General features: G+C 29.9%; 2 protein-coding genes across 3 annotated transcripts; one reads left to right on the forward strand and one right to left on the reverse strand.

The window, feature by feature from the left end:
- Positions 1-7,720: 7,720 nt before the first annotated feature.
- On the reverse strand, positions 7,721-10,983 carry LOC145950131 (uncharacterized). Of its 2 annotated transcripts, XM_083061250.1 has the most exons (4): positions 9,661-10,981; positions 9,246-9,320; positions 8,710-8,805; positions 7,722-8,617 (listed from the first exon to the last, which is right to left on the reverse strand). In XM_083061250.1, exons 2-4 carry the CDS (start codon positions 9,315-9,317, stop codon positions 8,483-8,485), a joined length of 303 nt encoding a protein of 100 aa, XP_082917376.1. In that variant the 5' UTR covers positions 9,318-9,320; positions 9,661-10,981; the 3' UTR covers positions 7,722-8,482. The 2 variants fall into 2 exon arrangements, with proteins under 2 accessions (XP_082917615.1, XP_082917376.1); XM_083061489.1 differs by having other exon boundaries at positions 7,721-8,617; positions 9,246-10,983.
- Positions 10,984-17,083: 6,100 nt separating this feature from the next.
- Positions 17,084-19,469, forward strand: LOC109794035 (isoflavone 2'-hydroxylase). The gene is made up of 2 exons (XM_020353502.3): positions 17,084-18,146; positions 18,648-19,469. Exons 1-2 carry the CDS (start codon positions 17,256-17,258, stop codon positions 19,254-19,256), a joined length of 1,500 nt encoding a protein of 499 aa, XP_020209091.1. The 5' UTR covers positions 17,084-17,255; the 3' UTR covers positions 19,257-19,469.
- Positions 19,470-20,517: the final 1,048 nt, after the last annotated feature.

Below are 20,517 nucleotides of genomic sequence, written 5' to 3' on the forward strand. Positions count from 1 at the left end.
TTATTTAAAAATTCGTAAAAATAAAAAATTAGAATTTTGTCATTTGCATTTATTTAAACTTCTTTTAATTTTTATAATTAGTTTAAAAAATATTTATGATAATTTATAATATATAATTTTTATAATAATATATGAAAGTAAAAACACTCGTTAATAAATTAATAAAGATGTGAATCTATTATAGCAGATCAATATTTGTGAATGCAAGTAATGTAAAAATAATATATATATATATATATATATATATATATATATATATGGTTGATGCTGGAGAATTTATGGCGCTTGATTATTATTTTGGATTTAAGTGTAAAATTTATAATTTTATTAAATATTATAAAAAAATCATTATTTATAATATTTTTTATTAATTAAAAAATTAGTTAAAGGATTATAAGTATTAGAATTAAAGTTAAATTTATAAAATCATCTGGTAATCGAATATAAGGTTTTAGTAATTGATTACAAGTTTCACAATCTAAACAACTATTTATTCTTTTCGTTTTTCCTCGTGTAACCGTTTCGAATAAATTGTTTTAATTTTCAAATTATATTTATGCATTACAGTTTCGGAGTCTATTGTCCTTTTCTTTTTGGTGGAGTATATCACACTGAACTCAGTCCGTGCGTATTGGGTAGTTTGGTCCAATCAATATTATTTTTTGGTCTTAATTTTTGGATGACTTAATTATCAAAAGGTTTGATCTTTTCTTTTTATTTTATTTTTTTTTGGGAAAATAACGTAAACAAATATAAGTTTAGTTTTTTCTGAAAATTTTTACTTAAGTAGTGTTATGAGAGAAATAAAATTTAAAATAAATTTTTCATTTAATTATTTATAAAAATACTTTTATATTCAAATATTTACTAAAAATATACTTTCAATTAAAATATACTTTAAAAATTTTGTTAATTCATTATCATTCATTCACTTGATTAAAAAGTGATAAAATAAAATTAATTTTTAATTAATTTAATAAAATAAAAATTCTAAAATAAATTATATTATGATTTTAATTATGAATCTATTTTAAATTTATTAGTTTGGTGTTTAATGATGTTTGATATTATTGTGATAAAAATTGATATTCTTTCATATTTATATATATATTGTTAAATAAGTACTGAACTGATAAGGTAGCTCAGATGGCTGGAGAAGGAGTGTTAAGGTTAGAATGAGTAGAAGGTAAAGGATTCGAATCTTACCACTGCCAATTATCTGAAAATTATTAATTAATACTTGTAGAGTAGAAAAAAAAAGTGAAAATAATATATATTGTATAATTAATAAATCTGGAATAATTTAATTGTTTTTTATTTAAAAATTCGTAAAAATAAAAAAATTAGGATTTTGTGACGGATTTTGAATCCCTCACAATTTGTGACGGATTTTGAATCCAGTTTGTGACGAATGCTTTCCCTCACAAATTGCGACGGAAAATTTATTAGTTAGTGACGACATATTTCCGTCACTAATTGTGACGGATTGAATTTTTCCGTCACTATATATTTTGTGACGCCATTTTTTGTGACGACCCAAAATCCGTCACAAATTCCGTCACTAATAATTTTGTGACGGATTTTCTTTAATTTTGTGACGGATTCTTTCCGTCTCTAATTTCCATTTTTCTAGTAGTATATTTTAAGTTGATTAAGTTGTTAAGATGTTAGGCACGTGGTGAAGATCATATCTTTGTTGAGATACATAAAAACTAAAGAGTAAAAGTTGTTATAGAAATTAAAATATCCCATTATGCAAATATAAGTTACAATGCTCCAAGAGCCCAAGTTAAAATTATTCAGTAAGTAAATTGGTTTTTGAATTGGTAGGTTTTTTTTTAATTTGTCTCCTCTAGGTTTTATCAAGTATTTATATGTAGGCAAGATCGAGACATACATGCATAAAGTAACCATGCAACCTAGAAAGTACATAGTTAGGGACTTAGTCCTTAATTGAAAGGATATAATATTTGGAGGGTAGATGATAGATAATCTCATAGGTGCCTTATATATATTCATTAAAAAATATATAATATAAAACTTGGAATTATGAAAAGTGTATAATTAATAAAAAAAATAAAATTTATATAGAAAGATAATAATTAAGAAATAATAAATTAAAAATATTAATTCACATTTAAGATTGATGAAATTAAATATACCAAACTAATTTCTTAATCGAAATATTTAACATTTTAATCTTAAACTGATATAATTTTTCTTTGGTTTATTTTCTTACCAAAAATAAAATAAATTATAATGCTATATAAATAATTCATAGGAATTCATGTGAAATGTAAAACTACTTATCATTTCAATTTTTTTTAACCATTAAAATTACAGTGGACAACATAATTCAAATATAAGACCAATTACATATAATTTGTATGGAGCAATGACTCAGCTAATGAGGTTCTATCCGATGTGCATTGGTTGCTAGTTGATGATCACTTCATTTTAATAACGTTAGTCGTTATCTGGGATATTATCATTTTTCAAATGTAGTCATCTATATGCATTGAATAGTGTTTGATATAAACTATTAGGGTCAGGGTTACGGTAATATGGACAAATTTTAAATTTAAATTTTGTTATCATTATTATAATTTTGATGAAAAAAAATAGTGATTTTTTTTTTGAAAACTTAACGAATGCAAAAAAGAAAATAGTGAGTTGATACTAGGAATTTAGAGGTACTTCATTATTTTTTTTTCCTATTTGTATGCTTCTCCTCTTTAATTATGTATGTGTTTTTATTTTAACTATATTTTCTCTTATAAGAATGTGTGTCTCTATTATTATTATATATGATAATGATGAATGATGTCTACACATATACGCGTGCATACACACACATATAGTGTTGAGTTGAAATATTTTGTGTCTAAGAGAAGAGTTGTCTACGCTGCTAATGCATGATTTATGATTTATGATTTATGTGTTGTGATTTGAACTTAGAACCAAAGGAGAGTGGGTTGTTTTATGTGGTAAAAGATATTGTAGTAACCCAATTTCGTCCGGGAAATGTCAATTTTTGTTTAAAAAATAGAAAAAAAGTATATTCAAAAAAGAATAAAAAAGACAAAAATATAGAAGCCAAATGTAACACCTCATTTTTTTATATTTTTATGGAGGGTAATTTAGTAATTTTATATGATTTTAGTAGTCCAGAACGGGCTGTTCCAAAACTGGAATGGGTCGTTCCAAGCTTCCAAAAACAACTATAATTTCTAGTCCGGAACGGGCTGTTCCAAAATTGGAACGGGTCGTTCCAACCTTCCAAAAACAACTATAATTTCTATTCCGGAACGGGCCGTTCCAAAACCGGAACGGGACGTTCCAACCTATTAAAAAGAACTATAATTTCTATCCCGGAACGGGCCGTTTCCAAACTCCAAAAACACCTCTAAATTCTCGCCCAGAACGGGCCGTTCTGAAATTGGAACAGCCCGTTCCGAAGTTGGCCGTTGTGAGTAAAATTGTAACCCCGGAACGGGCCGTTCCGGTCCCTCCTGAAAGTCTATAAATAGCGGTCGCCTTCCCAAAGGGCACCTTTCCCACACACATCTCCACCTTGGACCAGAGGGAACCCGGAGGAAGAGACCAGCAGGTTACCACTCCTGAGCAAAGAATTATGAGTATATTAAACTCATTTCTTTTTATTTTTTATTTTTATATTAGTAATATATCTGTCATTAGTTCTTATTTATATTCAAAATGTGATTAAATATCAAAATATACAATATTTAATGTAAATATATGAAATTATTGTATCAAAATTTTATTAGAGGAATGATTAACTAGATGTGACATCTTTTTAACCTTTGAATTTAAAGTACAAGTTGTGACAGCTTATCGTTAAATTTTTCCTTCAAAAAACGAAAATGTCCAACCAAGAAATTTTTTAATCACAACATCTATAACAATAATTATAATTACAATTTTATTGAATTGACTTTGGTGTACACCTTGGTCAATTTTATATTTTCAGGGTGAATGAGCTGAGACAGTTCAAGAATCCTATATTTAACAAAAATAAATTTAAATAAAAAATATCAACACACAAATATTTTCTATCAAAGAACTACGTGACTCTGATTCTTCATTACACATGAAGATACGTAGGAGCAAGAACTAAATCTTGTCGAGCCAAAAAAATAAAAAAATATATTATTTTCCTTTTTATATAACAATAATAATTTTGACCATCTTTCAATGCATAATTTAAATTAGTTAAATAAAATATATTTGATTATTTTAGTGAGATAAATATTTTTATAAATTATAAATAATTAGTTTAATTAATTAAAGGTAATCGTCTTAGGAAGAACGTTGTGAGGTGCTAATACCTTCCTCACGCGTAATCGACTTCCGAACTCAAAATTTGGTTTTCGTAGACTATTTTTTATTTTATGGTTTTTCTAATGTTTTTCCGTAAAAAATAACATTGGTGGCGACCCCTCTTTTTCAATTTATTTTTCGTCGTCCCGTCACGACCGAGGTTGCTACAGATATCATTGTGAATATTAGAGTTGTAATGCTCTAAGAGCCTGAAAAGATGAAAATCCTTCAGAGAAAGTTCGCTCCTAAAGTAGAGAGTTGTTTTAAAAGTTGTCTCCTTTAAGTTTTTAGTTGATACAATAGAGACAAGGTCAAGAAATATGTTTTATGAAGTGGTCAATGAGTGAGACATAAAGTCGAGGGCTAAAATCCCTAACTGAGTACTAAAAGGAGGGCAATATTTATAGGTTAATTAGTCAGTAGGTTATTCTATAGGAAATTAGTCTATGCATATTAATATCTTGGCAGGTCCATACATAAGTCGCTTTATTCTTGACAATAGTGTTGAAGTTTCCTAGTTTGAGTCACAAAATTTGATAAACCATTTCTACGTTGATAAAAGCTTTTAAGATGAACATGTGTTGTATGATCTAGAGAAAAAAGGTCTTTTTGTATTGTTGGTTCATGTAATACTATATGTTTTAGGTGTCTTATTTAATTATATGAGATATATGATTAAATTGTTAAACTATTATTATCATTGTTGTGTTGGAGCTCTAGGGTCAATGCCCTCTTGAGAGAGTTAAGTAAATTGGATATAAATCCACAACACAGCAACTCAATTTTTTGGATATTGCCACTTAAATAAGTAAGTATAATACTAGTGTTAGGATATAACAGTTAGGTACGAGCCTACCACAACATTAACTAGTTTAACTAAGTCTCTTATAGGATTAGCCCACCATCTATCCTCCAAATACTATAACCTTTCGATACTTCATTAGGAACTAAGTTCCCAACTTCATATTTTACTCGATTAGTCACTTATAATCAGTATAGCTCAACTTGACCCCTATACTGTGGTCGCTTCATACATGTGTGCCTCAATTTTACCCACATACAGTACCAACAAAGTCCTAGATGAGAAACAACACAGCATTCGCTTCAAAGGTCAACTTTCCAAGAACGATTTTCATAAATTGGGTTCTCGGATTACCACAACACAATATCCATACAATGGAATATACAACTTTTAAAAATATCTCCTCTAGTCCTAAGTGGTCAACACAACTCAACAACACAATATCCATACAATGAAATATGCAACTTTCTCCCCATGGTTGCAGCGCTCAATCGTGGATGTAGCCATGGATCTCTGCCAATCCAATTTTCCTCTACCATTAGAGCGCTCAATCACGACTGGGGCGTTGGATCTCTGTCATCCCATTTTCTCTTATAGTTGTAGCGCTCAACCATGACTGTAACATTGAGTGTAGAAATTTTTTTATTTTCATGGCTTCTCCCTTTATTCTTCACCTACATTTCACCAATTTTTCTCCTAAATACAATCTACACTCATTGTTTCTACTAGATTCGTTCATGCAACATATAAATCACAAGAAAAACAACATGCAAGCACCAAAACTCAAATAAATCATCAACATTTTTAACATTTCATCCAGAACACCAAACCTCAAGTTTTCAACATGCAACCCCTTTGATAACAATATAATGATTAATAATAATAAAAGTGCATAAAAAAATGAACCATCACTTAAATTAATCAAAAAGTATACTATTATTTTAATTTATTCATTTTTTAATAATAGTTAAAGACACATTCAGCTGAATTTAGTTCTCACGACAAAATGTTTGAACATAATCGTAACCAGCATTATTAAACTTGTTATTGTGGAATTTAAGCTAGCCGTCTAAATTTTCTTTTTCGATAGCTAGCCGTCTAAATTGAACATTGAAAACTCAACTAATAAGCTGAGTATTCTAAAACATCGCAGTAGAAATACTTACAAAACCCCACATTTGTCAGATAGTGTGGTTTGATACTTTCGCTCAAAAGTTTTAGTGTTGTTTGACTCTTTCCTCGAAAAAAATTATGAACAATATTCATATTCTTGCATGTGACAAAAGATTTGAATAATGTCACTAGTAAATCTGAGACATGTTCTGGGTGGTGGCACGAGGATTTTGTGGTGGGTGAACCCACGATATGATATCATATTTTTAGGGAATAATAGATATAATTATTTACTGGTACGTATTGGTTAACACAAGTGACAATAATTTATGTTTTTTACTTTGAGATTTAAATTTAGATTATTGTTAATAAAATTAGTAAAAATTTGGAAAAAGAAACACGTTAATTGGTTATTAAATTAGTGAAATATATTTGATCAAGTACTAAACAAATATAAAGAATTTAGATTTACAATTGTTATTATTTATAATATGTTGAAATAATAAAATGAATAGGTGAATGAATATAACTCAATAACTAATTATTAGTCTAATGTATCATCCTAGGCCCTAATTAAAAAGTTATCTAATTAATTAATAGTCTAACATGTCAATCATATGTTTTAATGCCTTTAAAAAAACTCGATCAAGCTTATTCAAAATTAGAAATGTTATAAAATTGTTTCTATAAGAAGTGACCTGGTGGAATTTCAAAATGATGTTTTTCAAAGTGAAAAAATGGAATTCATCGCAACTTTTTAGTTCATAGGACTCAACAAAAATGATCGTTGAGAGAAAGAACGTGAAGAACCAGTGATAAAACATTTGAGTCACTCATTTGTACATTATACTGGATTTAGTTGACTTTTACATTTACTTGATTTATTGTCTATATTTTGTATGAGTAAGCTTAATTGATTTTGATTCTTAATTCTAGTTTATTTTATTTTATTTTTCACTTTGATGTTACTATCTTATGAAGAGTATATCAGGATATGCATATATCAGAATTAGACAATCATAGTGGTTCTAGAAAAGCTAAGAAAAACTCTTCAAATCAGTATCTCAAAAGTCAGGGTCAATTCGGATTCTAACAAATCAAAAATCGTGAATGAAGTCGTTGTTGCTAAACTTGGGCTAAAACTCTATTTAAGAGCCCAAATTAGGAATTAGGAATGAATTAGCTAGTTAACTAGATAATAGTGAGCTTGTAATTGGGAATGAATTAGCTAGTTAACTAGATAATAGTGAGCTTGTAATTAGGAATGAATCACTACAAAAAAATGTGTTATTTGTGGCGGTTATTTTGGTGGTTTCTGGCGGTTAAAAACCCCCACAAATTGCATTACCGGCGTCATTAATAACCGCCGGATCTACGGTCGCCAAAAACCGTTTGTAGCGGATATTTTGTAAACGCTGGTTTTGAGCGTCAGAAAATTGAATCTGTTTGTGGCGGTCTAAAACCGCCACAAAATGCATTTTAATACCAATTTAAAAAGGCTACAATTGTAGTTTTGTTTGACTTGTTTGACATTTTCTGGCGGTTTAAAACCGCCACAAAATTCATTTTAATTATGCCTAATACAATATTTCTGACGGTTTTAAACCGCCACAAATGGTTTTTTTTTTTACTTTTTTACACAATGCTTAAACAAGTCATCTACTAAAGGATAAAAACAAGCATGCAGAAAGTTGAAGATTCTTCACACTACTTGAAAAATCTAAAGTTTTTTTTTTCTACATACTGAAGGAAATATGATGCAACCACCAAACAAAATTTAGCATTATGGAAGACATAAAATTTACATTCGGAAGTGAAAATGATGACTAAAAATAACAAGAGAATAGTCAAAAGCAGAATAACAAGATTATTTAAACTAGATAACCTATTTTTTCTCACTTTTTCTTTTAATATTATCTTAGCTTTGGATTAGTTATTGTGTTTCCTGATACTTTTTTCATACAAGAACTCCTCTTTTATTAATGAGTAGACGATACAAAAATAGTTGCCACCACTTAGTACAAATAGATCAGAATATCCGATTCAATAGAAACGGATAACAAGGAATGATGGTAGCATGTTAGAATCTTTTCAGTCGGAAAATAATTATCTAAATTGAAGGTAGAATATTAACAGGGCAATAGAGAAAAGACAAATGGCAGTTTCGATGAATATATATGTGGGGCTTCAAAACTAGAGCTATATTTGTAAGCTGTAAACAATCAACTACAAGTTGGATTCCTCAATTAAGGCACACAATAAAAATTCCACATAACACACCAACTGATTCAAAACTTTGGCAATAACTTCTTGAGTAAAAGTTTGCGGCAGCTCAAAGCAAGCATTGCAAGCGTCTGTGACCTGTATATAACACCTTAGTTGTGCAACTGCAAAATGTGTCTTCATATTTTAACAATCCTGATGCATAAAATCTATCATTATTAGATACCTACCTTTTTCAAGGGAATTCCGTCCCTTTCAGGATCAATTCCATGAATTGCAATTAAAATTTCAGCAGGAGTAAGCACCGGACTAGATTGTGATGATCCCTGTAAAAGAACTCTGCAATTAATTCAATTACCAAAATGTACGCAACAGGTCAGAACTATTTTTTTAATTAAAATACTGTGGTGTGTCTTTTCCACTAACTTTGCTGATCATGGAAGTTAACACTAAAATACAAGTGCTAAATTTCATAAACACAGGGATAATCCTAATAAATGAGGTATTGTTCCTTGAATCATGAGAATTTAATCAAAAACAGTAATTATTAGAACTAAAGCCATTATTGTGCCTAAAGCTGTAATAGTTTTCATTGTTACTTCAACTGGAAACATCTTATAGTCCCCCTAGTACAATGTTTCTTCATTACCATAATTGAATGCCACTTTTACCTTGGAATAGCATAACTGGTGAATTATACTGTAGCAAATTATCTGGCATCACATGGTGCATATCACTTAATTGACTGTAAAGGAACAAATGATACCTGCAATATGCGACCAAGTGCTGCTTGGAACTTCTCCAAAGGAAGATTTACAATATGAGGGAAAATTGGCATTACCTATCAAAAGAATTGTTAAAACATGTTCACCAAATGAAGAACAATGTCATTCAAGATAACAAGAAAGTAAAATTAAAAAGAAATACCTATGGATAAAAACGTCTTATTTAAGTCAAATCCAATGACTTAATTCTTTTCTTGATATACAAATCATGATTTTAATAAAAAAAAGGCAACAACAAAATTTACATCCAATTAAAAGAGAAATAGGGAGAACCTCATCATTTGATAGGAATGGTAATATTGGAATAAGAACCTCTGCATCTTGTATAAAATAAACCATTTATTAAACATAATCCTGAGTTTCACTGCGAAACTGATAAGGGAACACTTTAAATACCTTGAGTTTTGATTCGTACAACTTTTTCAAAAATAGTTGCCACCACTTACTCAAAACACCATCACCAACCAAATAAACCTACTACATCAAAATTCCAAAACCAAGTCAAAATCCCGTAGCTCAACCTACCAAAGCCAAAGCAGGTTCCACAAACTCAATCCAGAAAACCGAAATAGGACTCACCTGGTACAACACAATTCCATCATATGAATAATTCAATAAATAAATTACAACACGAACCCTACTTGTGTATCCTTCGTACAAATCCGCATGATTAAGAAAATTACAAAGCGAGCATTACAAAACATAATCTAACCCGGTAGCCAGGAAAAAGAATGATTAAAAAAAATCCTTGAAACGGAAGCTTCAGGTCGATCTAGGAGCTCGGGATCGCATCGAATAAGAATCCTAAATTCAACAAAGGGAAAAACGAACGATCACTTTTCACAAATCGATTTTCATTTTGCTTATGTGAAATCGTATAGCGGGTTTCGTGTAAAAGGAATGCGTGGGTTGAATGCGGATGTAAAAATGCATTTCAATTTGGTTCATATTTTTTTAACAAAGGAAATTGTTTTTATATTATTTTATTTAAATTATTTTTATTAGTTCTCTTTTATTTTTTAATTTAATCTAATTGGTCACCTATTGTGATACGGCTAGCCAATAAAAGGAAAGGCATAAATAAAAGGGATTGAACATTTTGGGGGTTTGAAACCGCTAGAAAATGTCGTCACTTCTAGCGATTGATATTTACGCCACAAAAGTAACATTTTTTGGCGGTTTATTGAAACCGCCAGAAAAAAACCGCCAATAATTACTTGATTTTTTGTAGTGAATTAGCTAGTTTTATCACTAAAGAACTTCATAATTAAGTATGCTTGGTGATAAATGTCATATTTATTTTAATCTTGTGGTATAAATTGAGGCACCTATCTTAACTTCCTTTGACTTGAGTCTTTGATTAGATCCAATTTTATCTTAATTTATAGAAAGTTAACTTTAGTTTATAACTTAAGTTTTTTTTAGGAAATTTACAAGTTTTTTCATGTTATTTTGTAAATGAGAAGGAAAACGATGGGAAATATTAAAAGAAACAAGTGAAATATTTGGTAAAGCATCAAGAGAGAAAAAGAAATTTAATTAAGTATCTATGTTGAGCGTGGAATCCTATGCTTAGCACCAACCTTCCAGAGAGAAGAGAGTTTTGACATGCTAAGAGAGAAAAGAGTTTTGACATGCTAAGTGTGAAATTCAACACTTAGCACCATAGCTCCATAGGCCAATCTTTGTTAATGAGAAGAGACAAAATGTTTATGACTTGAAACCAAGTTATTTAAAAGACACATCATTGAGGAACATTTCTTGGAGTATGTGGCAGCTGAAAGAGCTCTCATGGTTTCAAGATCAAATTTCTTCATTTCTTCATCATTTTTCTTATGTTTCATATGCGTAGTTAATTTCACTCTTATTGAGGTTTGATGTACCCATACCTATTTTCATGTTCACATTCTAAATTATAAATCCTAATTATTATTACTCTCTTCTTTGTTTAATGTTTATTATGGTTTGATCTCCTTTAACTTGATTTTGTGGGTTTAAAGTAATTGAAAAATGTTTGTGAACCTTTGAACTAAAGTAGAGTAGTTAATACGATGTTTACATTTAGGAATGAAGTAAACTGCTATTTATAGACTCCTTTTCTTAAAGATGGGTTCTTGGTTAAGTTATGCAAGGAATTGATAACTTAGTCAAGAAGCTTACACTCTAACTTGTAAGGAATTAAAGTTTGAATATATTTATAAGTTGAATGATAATTTTTGAATTTATAACTAGATTAGAACTTGTTTGTAAGCATGAGAAGATAGATTGGTGAAGTTAAATCTCAATATATTTCATTATTGTGTTAAAGTTAGTTTTCGGTTGTCCAAGTGTTAGTAAAAATACCAAAAAAATATTAAAAGGAGGCCAAACCAATATGTTACCAAAAGCCTTGTTAGAACATAAGAAAACAAACAAAAAAATTGGTTGTGAAAATGATGTTTTTGTTGGGGATATCAAAGATGCCAGAAGTATTACTCATGCATTTTTGGGTAGAGGCACTCATTATTTTCACAAATGCAATACCACAAATGAAGTTTGCATTTAAACGAAAAAAAGGTGGATGACATAAGTTCTATTTTGTTGATGTCGATGATGCATTTCTTGAACCTGTTGATGGATTAGGATAAAAAAACTAATAGATGTTGAAACGTAGGAGTGGAACATATTGTGTTAGTCAACATGAAATTGAATTTCCATTGCCATACATTTCCCTGTTTAGATCTCATGGAGGGCAAGTTGATTCATCTTGACTAGAAGTTCATAGGCTTTAGAGGACCCAAATCCCTCTAACCAACTATTTGATGCAAGTGTGATATGCATGGCAAAAAAGTTAAATATTATTGGTCAAAAAATATGGATAGTTTTAAAATTCCTTAAATTTAAAAGGTATAATAGAATTTCCTTAAAATTTATTGAGAATTACAAAACCATAGACTTGTTAAATAACAAAAGATACAAATAAAAAGTATTAACAATAATGAAGAATGTGTTTAAAAAGTGTTTTAATAATAATGCTACTAGAATTTCTCATTAAAAAATGAAGGCAATCTTATTTAGAAAAGTTTTAAAAATACAATAGATATCTAACACAATTTTTTTCTCCTAATATATACTCTTTTATTGGATTTCTTTTTAAAAATTACAAAATCAAGAAATAAGCCCATTAGATAAGAAGTGGATCTTAATTACTATAATTTATATTTTTCAATATATTCTATGAATAAGAAAATATATATTCAAAAGATAGTATGGTTATTATCATTTCTCCCTTACTTTTTTGTTTAATTACACTTTTAGTTCATGTAATTTCATCCACTTTAACTTTTAGTCTTTATACATATATACCATTTTTTTTTTAAATTTCTATAGTTTCATAAATTTTTTTCTTTTAGTCCTTATAAAAATAGAAGAAAAAAGAAGAAGAAGAAGAAGAAGAAGAAGAAGAAGAAGAAGAAGAAGAAGAAGAATAAAAATAGTATGCATAATAGTGTACGAACTAAAATAAAATTTTTTCAATTATAAAGACTAGGGATGACAAAAATACCTCACCCGTGGGTATCTGCGGGTAAAACTCGTTACGGATAATAAATAGATAGACTAAATGGATAGACTAATTGGGTACCCGCAGATAATGGAGACGGATAATTTTTTACCCGTTTATAAATGGGGCGGGGGTGGGTATGATGATATCCATACCCATTGGTACCCGTTTAATAATATTTCTTAAATATCCTAATTATTCTTGTACCACATAACTCTAAAACTATACTCTCTCATCTTATGTTTTTACAAAAGTGATGTTGATGAAGTTACCAACATGTGTTAAGCATGTTATAGAATTATGTTAGATGTAATTTAATTGATTTTCTAGCTTTGATTGGACCAATAAAATTTATGTATTGTAAGTTATTTACTTTCATTTGAAATTATGAGATTGAATTATTATAGCTTTATGATGAGACTTTAACTTACTTGTGAGATTAATGTATATTAAGTTACTAATTATCTTTCATTTTTATTATTATTTCAACAAAATTAATGTTAAATACAAGTTCAAAATTGACAATGAATTTTTATTTTTTAATATTTTAATGACATTAAATATAAACTTAAAATTGTTTATAATATAATTTTTTTTAATTTATTAAAATATTTATAAATATTCATGGATATTCGTGAGTATTTAAGAAATTCATGAATACCTGCTTAATATATAGATATACCCGCACGGATATGAGGTGGGTATGGGACCAATTTTAATCTAGCGGGAAGGGGTGGGTTTACTATTACCCGCCCCCACGGGCCCCATTGCCATCCCTAATAAAGACTAAAAGGTAATAAAGTTAATGAAATTACAAGAACTAAAAGAGTATTTAATCCTTATGTTTTTATGTTTCCATTTTTTTTTAGGTTAAAGTATTATTTTAGTTCCTATAATTTCACTTACTTTACCTTTTAGTCTTTATAGTTGAAAATATATTTTTTTAGTTACTATAATTATTTTTTTCAATTATTTGTAGTTCTTATAGTTTAATATAGACTTTTTTAATCTTTATACTTGTGATTTTTTTCTCCTTCCAATTTGTGTTGTTAATTTTTTATGTAACATTGTTTCTTTCATATTGATGTGATAAAGATATAAATTCAACTTTGTATATCTGATGTCAAATTTATTCTCTCGACATTTTGTACTTCTTTTGTATCCTAACATGCGATGCTCATTGTTGAACCACTCTTACTCTTGCAAATTTGAATATCTCTATCACTTTAACATAAAATAGATAACATTCCAAAATCATTTATCGATAGAGATTAAAATAATTAAAAAAAACTATACAAGTGTAAGAACTAAAATGATCTATCTTAAATTATTGGGACTAAACAGGATTGGAAAATATAAGTATATTAACTAAAAAAGTTTATTTTTAACTATGAAGAGTAAAAGATAAACAAAGTGCAATTATAAAATTAAAAATTATTTTAACCTTTTTCATATAAACAAAGCAACATTAAGAATTACTCTATCCCATATAATTAATTTAGAGAATTTTTACGGTATCACAGAATATTTGGGGTTTTTGGAGCTATCGGTCACTTCATGCCATGTCATCAATTTTTTCTCCATGTCATTATTTTGTATTATAATATTGAAATCAAATCATTTTATATTTCAGTATAATTTCTAATTTATTTTTTATTTATAAGAAAAACTGTCACTTTTATTAGACTAAAAACCTATTTTAGTCCTTTATAATAATTGTTTGTTTCAATTTAGTTTTATTTTTATTTTTGATCTCAATTGGTCCCTAATAAATTAATTGGTTGCAATGTCGGACTTCTGTCCAAATTATTTAGACGGAGTTAAATGTTGGCCGCATGGATGCCACGTGGAAGCTACGTAGATGCCACGTGAAAGCTACGTACATGCCACGTGGATGTCAAATTTTGTCATGCATCTGAAACCAGAATGGCCCGTTCTGAAACCAGAACGGCTCTTTTCGATTACACTCATGGTGTGTAAATTTTGCATCTGGAACGACCCGTTCCAGATGCATTATTTAACACCAACGCGTGTAGTAGAACGGGTCGTTCTAATACCAGAACGGGCCATTATGGATTCCAAAACGGGCCGTTCTGGATTCAGAACGGGCCGTTGCAGAACGCCAACCAACATAGTGCACTAGTGTGGTTCAAAAATCGAAAACAAACCATTTAGACATACACAATTTTTTTATCTAAAAATTAATATATTTTAAAAAATAAAAATATTCTAATATATATATATATATATTTAAATTTCATATGTATAAAATATAAATTTCGAGGAGTGATTCATTTATCTGATCTTTGTCAAACTTTTGTACTTTCTATTTATTGTTTATGTTGATAAAAAAAATTAAAATTGTAAAAGGGCTTAAATATGTTTTTAGTCCCTCAAATTTAAGATAAATTTGTTTTTGGTCCCTCAAATTTAAAACTGTTGTTTTTAGTCCCTGTAATTTTTTAAAATCTTGTTTTAGTCCCCTTAGGTCACCAATAACATATTTGAAAGTGATTAATTAAGACATTTATGCAATATCAACTAGATTTAATGTGATATTTTCACTAATAGGGATACTAATAGGTAGATTTTATGCAATAATGTTTGATGAATTTCTTAACAAAATTTGAATATAAGGACTAAATTAAGATTTTTTGAAATTACAGGGACTAAAAACAATAATTTTAAATTTGAGGGACCAAAAATAGATTTACGCTAAATTTGAGGGACTAAAAACATATTTAAGCCTTGTAAAAATTTATATCACATATTAAAAACATCTTTATATGATAAATAAATTAAACTTAATTTTTATAAGATTTAAAATATTTATTTATATGTTTTTATTAGTGTTAAATTATTATTAAATAGGTTTTTAAGATTGATATGTAACCAAACATTTTAAAAAATGTCTATGATAGATAAATATATAATATTTATAACATGTATTTTTAACAAAAATTAGGTTTAAATCTGTTAAAATTATAATATAACATAATCTGACCTAGTTTATTTTCATCCTTAATCATAATTGTAGATATAAAAACTTGTAAAAAATAACTATAGTATATATTTATACTTTAAAAAATTATATATAAAATTTTTAATATTACAAATATATGAATAAGTATTGTCATCACGATCTAAAATTTATGGATATATATCATTAACTTTATGTGTTACATTCTGGGACCAGAACGGCCCGTTCTGAATCTGGAATGGCCCGTTCTGGTTTCACTCCTGGTGTGTTAATTTTGCATCCGGAACGACCCGTTCTGGATGCAAAATTACGCACCAGGAGTGAAACCAGAACGGGTCATTTCAGATTCAAAACGGGTCGTTCCGGTTCCAGATGCATGACAAAAATTTGACATTCACGTGGCATCTACATAGCTTCCATGTGGCATCCACGTGACCAATAGTTAACTTCGTCTAAATAATTTGGACGGAAATTCGACATTGCAACCAATTAATTTATTAGGGACCAAATTGAGATCAAAAATAAAAATGAGACTAAATTAAAACAAACAATTATTATAAGGGACCAAAATAAGTTTTTAACCCTTTTATTATTTATGTGAACCCTAACATAAAGTTATGCATCCGCGAGTAAACTTTCACTGTCGTTACTTTCACTATCTCCGTCAAGATTTCGATTTTGGTATTGGATTTGGTATTGATGATCAGGACCACTTTCATCACCTTGGCGATTGCTCTTCTTGTGCTCATTGAACTTATCGTCTTCATGCGAAAGAAATCTTTAGATAAGAGCAATGGGCAAAAGTCGCTTGCAATTAATGCCAAAGTTATCAAGGAAGAATAAAAAAAGGATGATGTCGATGTTGGTTCCAAAATTGAAAGACTAGGGTTGAACTCAAACCGGTACTAATACTAAAATAAAATAATAAATAACAAATAATAAAATAAAATAAAATGTATTAAGAAAGTTTTTTTTTTATTTTATAAAGATAGGAAAAATTACAAAAATAATTGTAATAAAGATTAAACTTAAGTCTTCATGCTTCTAACTATCTCAACCTTTCTCCATTCGACCATTAGACTAATCCTAGTAATTGTATTAAGAAAGTTAACATACCATCATTATTTCACTTAAGTTTAAATTATTGGTCCACCTAAAAAAGGATTTCAAAACCATTCAATTTTTAAAGCTAGTGGAGTAACTCCCTTTAATTTATGTTGCCATTTGAATCCTGGGAGAGCTCGAGCATTGACTTCGATTTTGGAGCCCACATGCATGATGCTGATGCATGGCACTTATAAATCGTCAACCCTACTTACTACTATAAACGTTGCTTCACATGGCGCATACTGCACACAGCTCGATGCTCACATGCATGTTGATTAAACTACACCCAACTCAATAAACCCACGTTCTCTAGGAACTCAATAACTACCTCTCCATAATCTCCACCTAGTTCAATAATCCGCCATGGAAATGCTTCCCTTCCTTGCTCACTTTCTCTTCTCCCTTGTTTTCCTTCTCACTTTCAAACTCCTTTTCAAGAGCAGAAAATACAAAAACCTGCCACCAGGTCCACGTCCTCTTCCCGTAATCGGAAACCTCAACCTCCTCGAACGACCCCTCCACCGTTTCTTACAACGCACGTCAAGAACACACGGCGACATCTTCTCCCTCTGGTTCGGTTCCCGTCTCGCCGTCGTCGTTTCATCACCCTCCGCGATCCAAGAGTGCTTTACCAAAAACGACGTCGCTTTGGCGAACCGGCCTCGCTCCCTCTCGGGAAAGTACATTTTCTACAACTACACCACCGTGGGGTCCTCCTCCTACGGCGAGCACTGGCGCAACCTCCGCCGCATCATCGCGCTCGACGTTCTCTCAACGCCGCGTATCCACTCCTTCGCCGGAATCCGAAAGGACGAAACGCAGAGGCTGTTACGTGCCCTAGCCAAGAACTCGTGCACGGAGTATGCGCACGTGGAGCTAGGTTCAATGTTCCATGACATGACGTATAACAACATGATGAGGATGATATCGGGGAAGAGGTACTATGGTGACGAGAGTGAGATGAAGGATGTGGAAGAAGCGAAGGAGTTCAGAGAGACGGTGGAGGAGTTGCTGCAACTCGCTGGTGTTTCTAACAAGGCTGATTATTTGTCCTTCCTTCGCTGGTTCGATTTTCAGAACTTTGAGAAGAGGCTCAAGAGTATTAGTACGAGATTCGATACGTTCTTGGATGCACTCATTCTCGAGCATCGCAGCAAGAAGGAGAGAGAAAATACCATGATAGACCATCTTCTACATCTGCAAGCATCGGAGCCCGAGTATTATACCGATCAAATCATCAAAGGCCTTATTTTGGTAATGATTTTAAGTTTTGTTTTCGCAATATTATAATCTCAGAATATAAGTTTAAATCCTAGCTCCACGTACTGTTATATTTCAAATAATAATTTGAATTTTATTTATAAAATATGAAGAGGACTAATCGAAGTGCGTGTATACGGAGAATCAGTTTGGCAAATAGAGTTTACCACGTATGGATTGTCATATAAAAACACTTTACACGGTTAACATATATTATGTTTTCTATAATAAAAACATGTGGTTTTTACATCATTATTAAATTATGAATTGTCATATCATTGAAAATTGCTAACTTTTGCAATAGTTGTTTCGAAAATTATATTTAAAATTATTTCCAGTTGCACATCAATATTAGAATCTTTAAATTAGTATTGTAAAATTATTTATATTATCAAGCTTAATATTAACTTCATTTTATATAAAAATATTTATTCTAGCAATTATATGTTTAACCTTAATAGTATATTTGCTTCAAGAGGTTAACTTGTATTGCAGGCTATGCTCTTTGCTGGAACAGATTCATCGGCTGTAACTTTAGAGTGGTCATTAGCTAATTTATTGAATCATCCCGAGATGTTAAAAAAAGCAAGAAATGAATTGGACACTCATGTGGGGCAAGACCGTTTAGTAAATGAGTCGGATCTTCCAAAACTTCCTTATCTTAGAAAGATCATCCTTGAGACACTTAGATTGCATCCTCATGCTCCACTAGCAATACCACATGTGTCTTCAGAGGACATTAATATCGGAGAATTCAACATTCCACGGAACACCATGGTAATTGCTAATATTTGGGCTATGCAAAGAGACCCTCAATTGTGGAATGAAGCTGCATGTTTTAAGCCAGAGAGGTTTGATGACGAGAGACTAGAAAAAAAGTTGGTTGCATTTGGGATGGGAAGAAGGGCTTGTCCAGGAGAAACTTTGGCTATGCAAAACATTGGCTTAACTTTGGGATTATTAATCCAATGCTTTGAGTGGAAAAGGATAAATGATGAAGAGATTAACATGACAGAGAAAAATTGGTTCACTTTGTCGAGGCTAATTCCATTGACAGCCATGTGTAAAATTCGTCCACTCGTTAGCAAGATTATTTTGAAATAAAAGCTTAACAGTGATACACCGTTAGTATAAAGAGTTTAACACAATCAATTAATTGAAAATTACAATTTGTATGACTTTTAAGATAATTATTATAAAAGTCAACAAACTTAGCATCTATATGAATTATGATTATATGATAATTTGTAAAATTATCATAAGTTGTGAGTGTATCACTATTAAATATTTAAAGTAATTAGTATTTTAATTTATTTAGTTGTGTTGTGTTTGGATCTACGTGTGATAAAGTGTGACATTTAAGTTTGGGTATTTACTTGGTGATTCCATATGTTATATTATATATATGATTTAGAATTTGTTGATAGTGTCAAATTAGTAAAATATTTTTAATTATGTACTTTATTAAGAACAAATTATTAATTTATTCTCAAACTATTATCCTATTTCTGCGTAGTCCATTAATTAAAAAAAATATAAATAACGCTCTTAATATTGATTAATTCACGGTTTAATCTCTATTGATATATTTTACTAGCATCCAAAAGCCAATTTGAAGGATTATTTAACACTTGGAAGACTACTTATCATGTGATTGGGATAGATCAAATTGTTTTTATAAGGCTCAAAATTCTTCTGGCATGGAGCATAACTTTTTCCATTTAATCCAATTAAAAATATTTGTTCTGGAGATATTTGTTATAAATCTTATAAAAATTGAATAACAACAAGTAATAAGTGTGACACTCGTTCTATCCCAGCATATAATGCAATTAAATTAAGAAAGAAATCCATTTATATCTTAAGCAAAACAAGTTCACATATAAATCACTTTTGAACATCCACTCATATTAAAATAATTATAGAAGATAAGGTTATAAACGATGTTTAATTTAGAAAGAATTTATAAAATAGTTTGAAATGTAAATTTCTATATTCTAGTCCCGTTGTCCCAGTGTTACATTATCATAGTAAACTCATAACTTCAACTCTTGACACCTTAAGTGTCACCCTTGTCATAATCATCATTATCTAAAACGAAACCACAAAGCATACAAGTGAGAAAAATAAGTATTCATATGTAAATCACAATAAAGAATTCCACCCAACATAAATAAGCTCATACAGTTAACAATAAAAAACCAATCACAACACTATTATCATTATGTGTATTTCCATCAACTACTATCACCAGAATCATATCATAATAAAACCATGCACCATGCTCATGCTCACATCAATACATATACAATGCAGTCTCCTAAGAAGCATTGACTCAGAACGTCGTACAATGGGCGAACTTTAT

This window comes from Cajanus cajan, chromosome 1 (genome assembly GCF_000230855.2).
Source record: "Cajanus cajan strain Asha chromosome 1, NIPB_CcT2T_4, whole genome shotgun sequence".
Classification (NCBI taxonomy): domain Eukaryota; kingdom Viridiplantae; phylum Streptophyta; class Magnoliopsida; order Fabales; family Fabaceae; genus Cajanus; species Cajanus cajan.

Excerpts from the sequence above, each read along its gene's own strand:
- LOC145950131 (XM_083061489.1), bottom strand. The coding sequence starts at position 9,317 with ATGCCAATTTTCCCTCATATTGTAAATCTTCCTTTGGAGAAGTTCCAA. Across the intron at positions 8,806-9,245 it reads CACTTGGTCGCATATTGCAG|GGATCATCACAATCTAGTCC; the intron begins GTATCATTTGTT and ends GTTCTTTTACAG. Across the intron at positions 8,618-8,709 it reads ACGGAATTCCCTTGAAAAAG|GTCACAGACGCTTGCAATGC; the intron begins GTAGGTATCTAA and ends TGTTATATACAG.
- LOC109794035 (XM_020353502.3), top strand. The coding sequence starts at position 17,256 with ATGGAAATGCTTCCCTTCCTTGCTCACTTTCTCTTCTCCCTTGTTTTC. Across the intron at positions 18,147-18,647 it reads TCATCAAAGGCCTTATTTTG|GCTATGCTCTTTGCTGGAAC; the intron begins GTAATGATTTTA and ends CTTGTATTGCAG.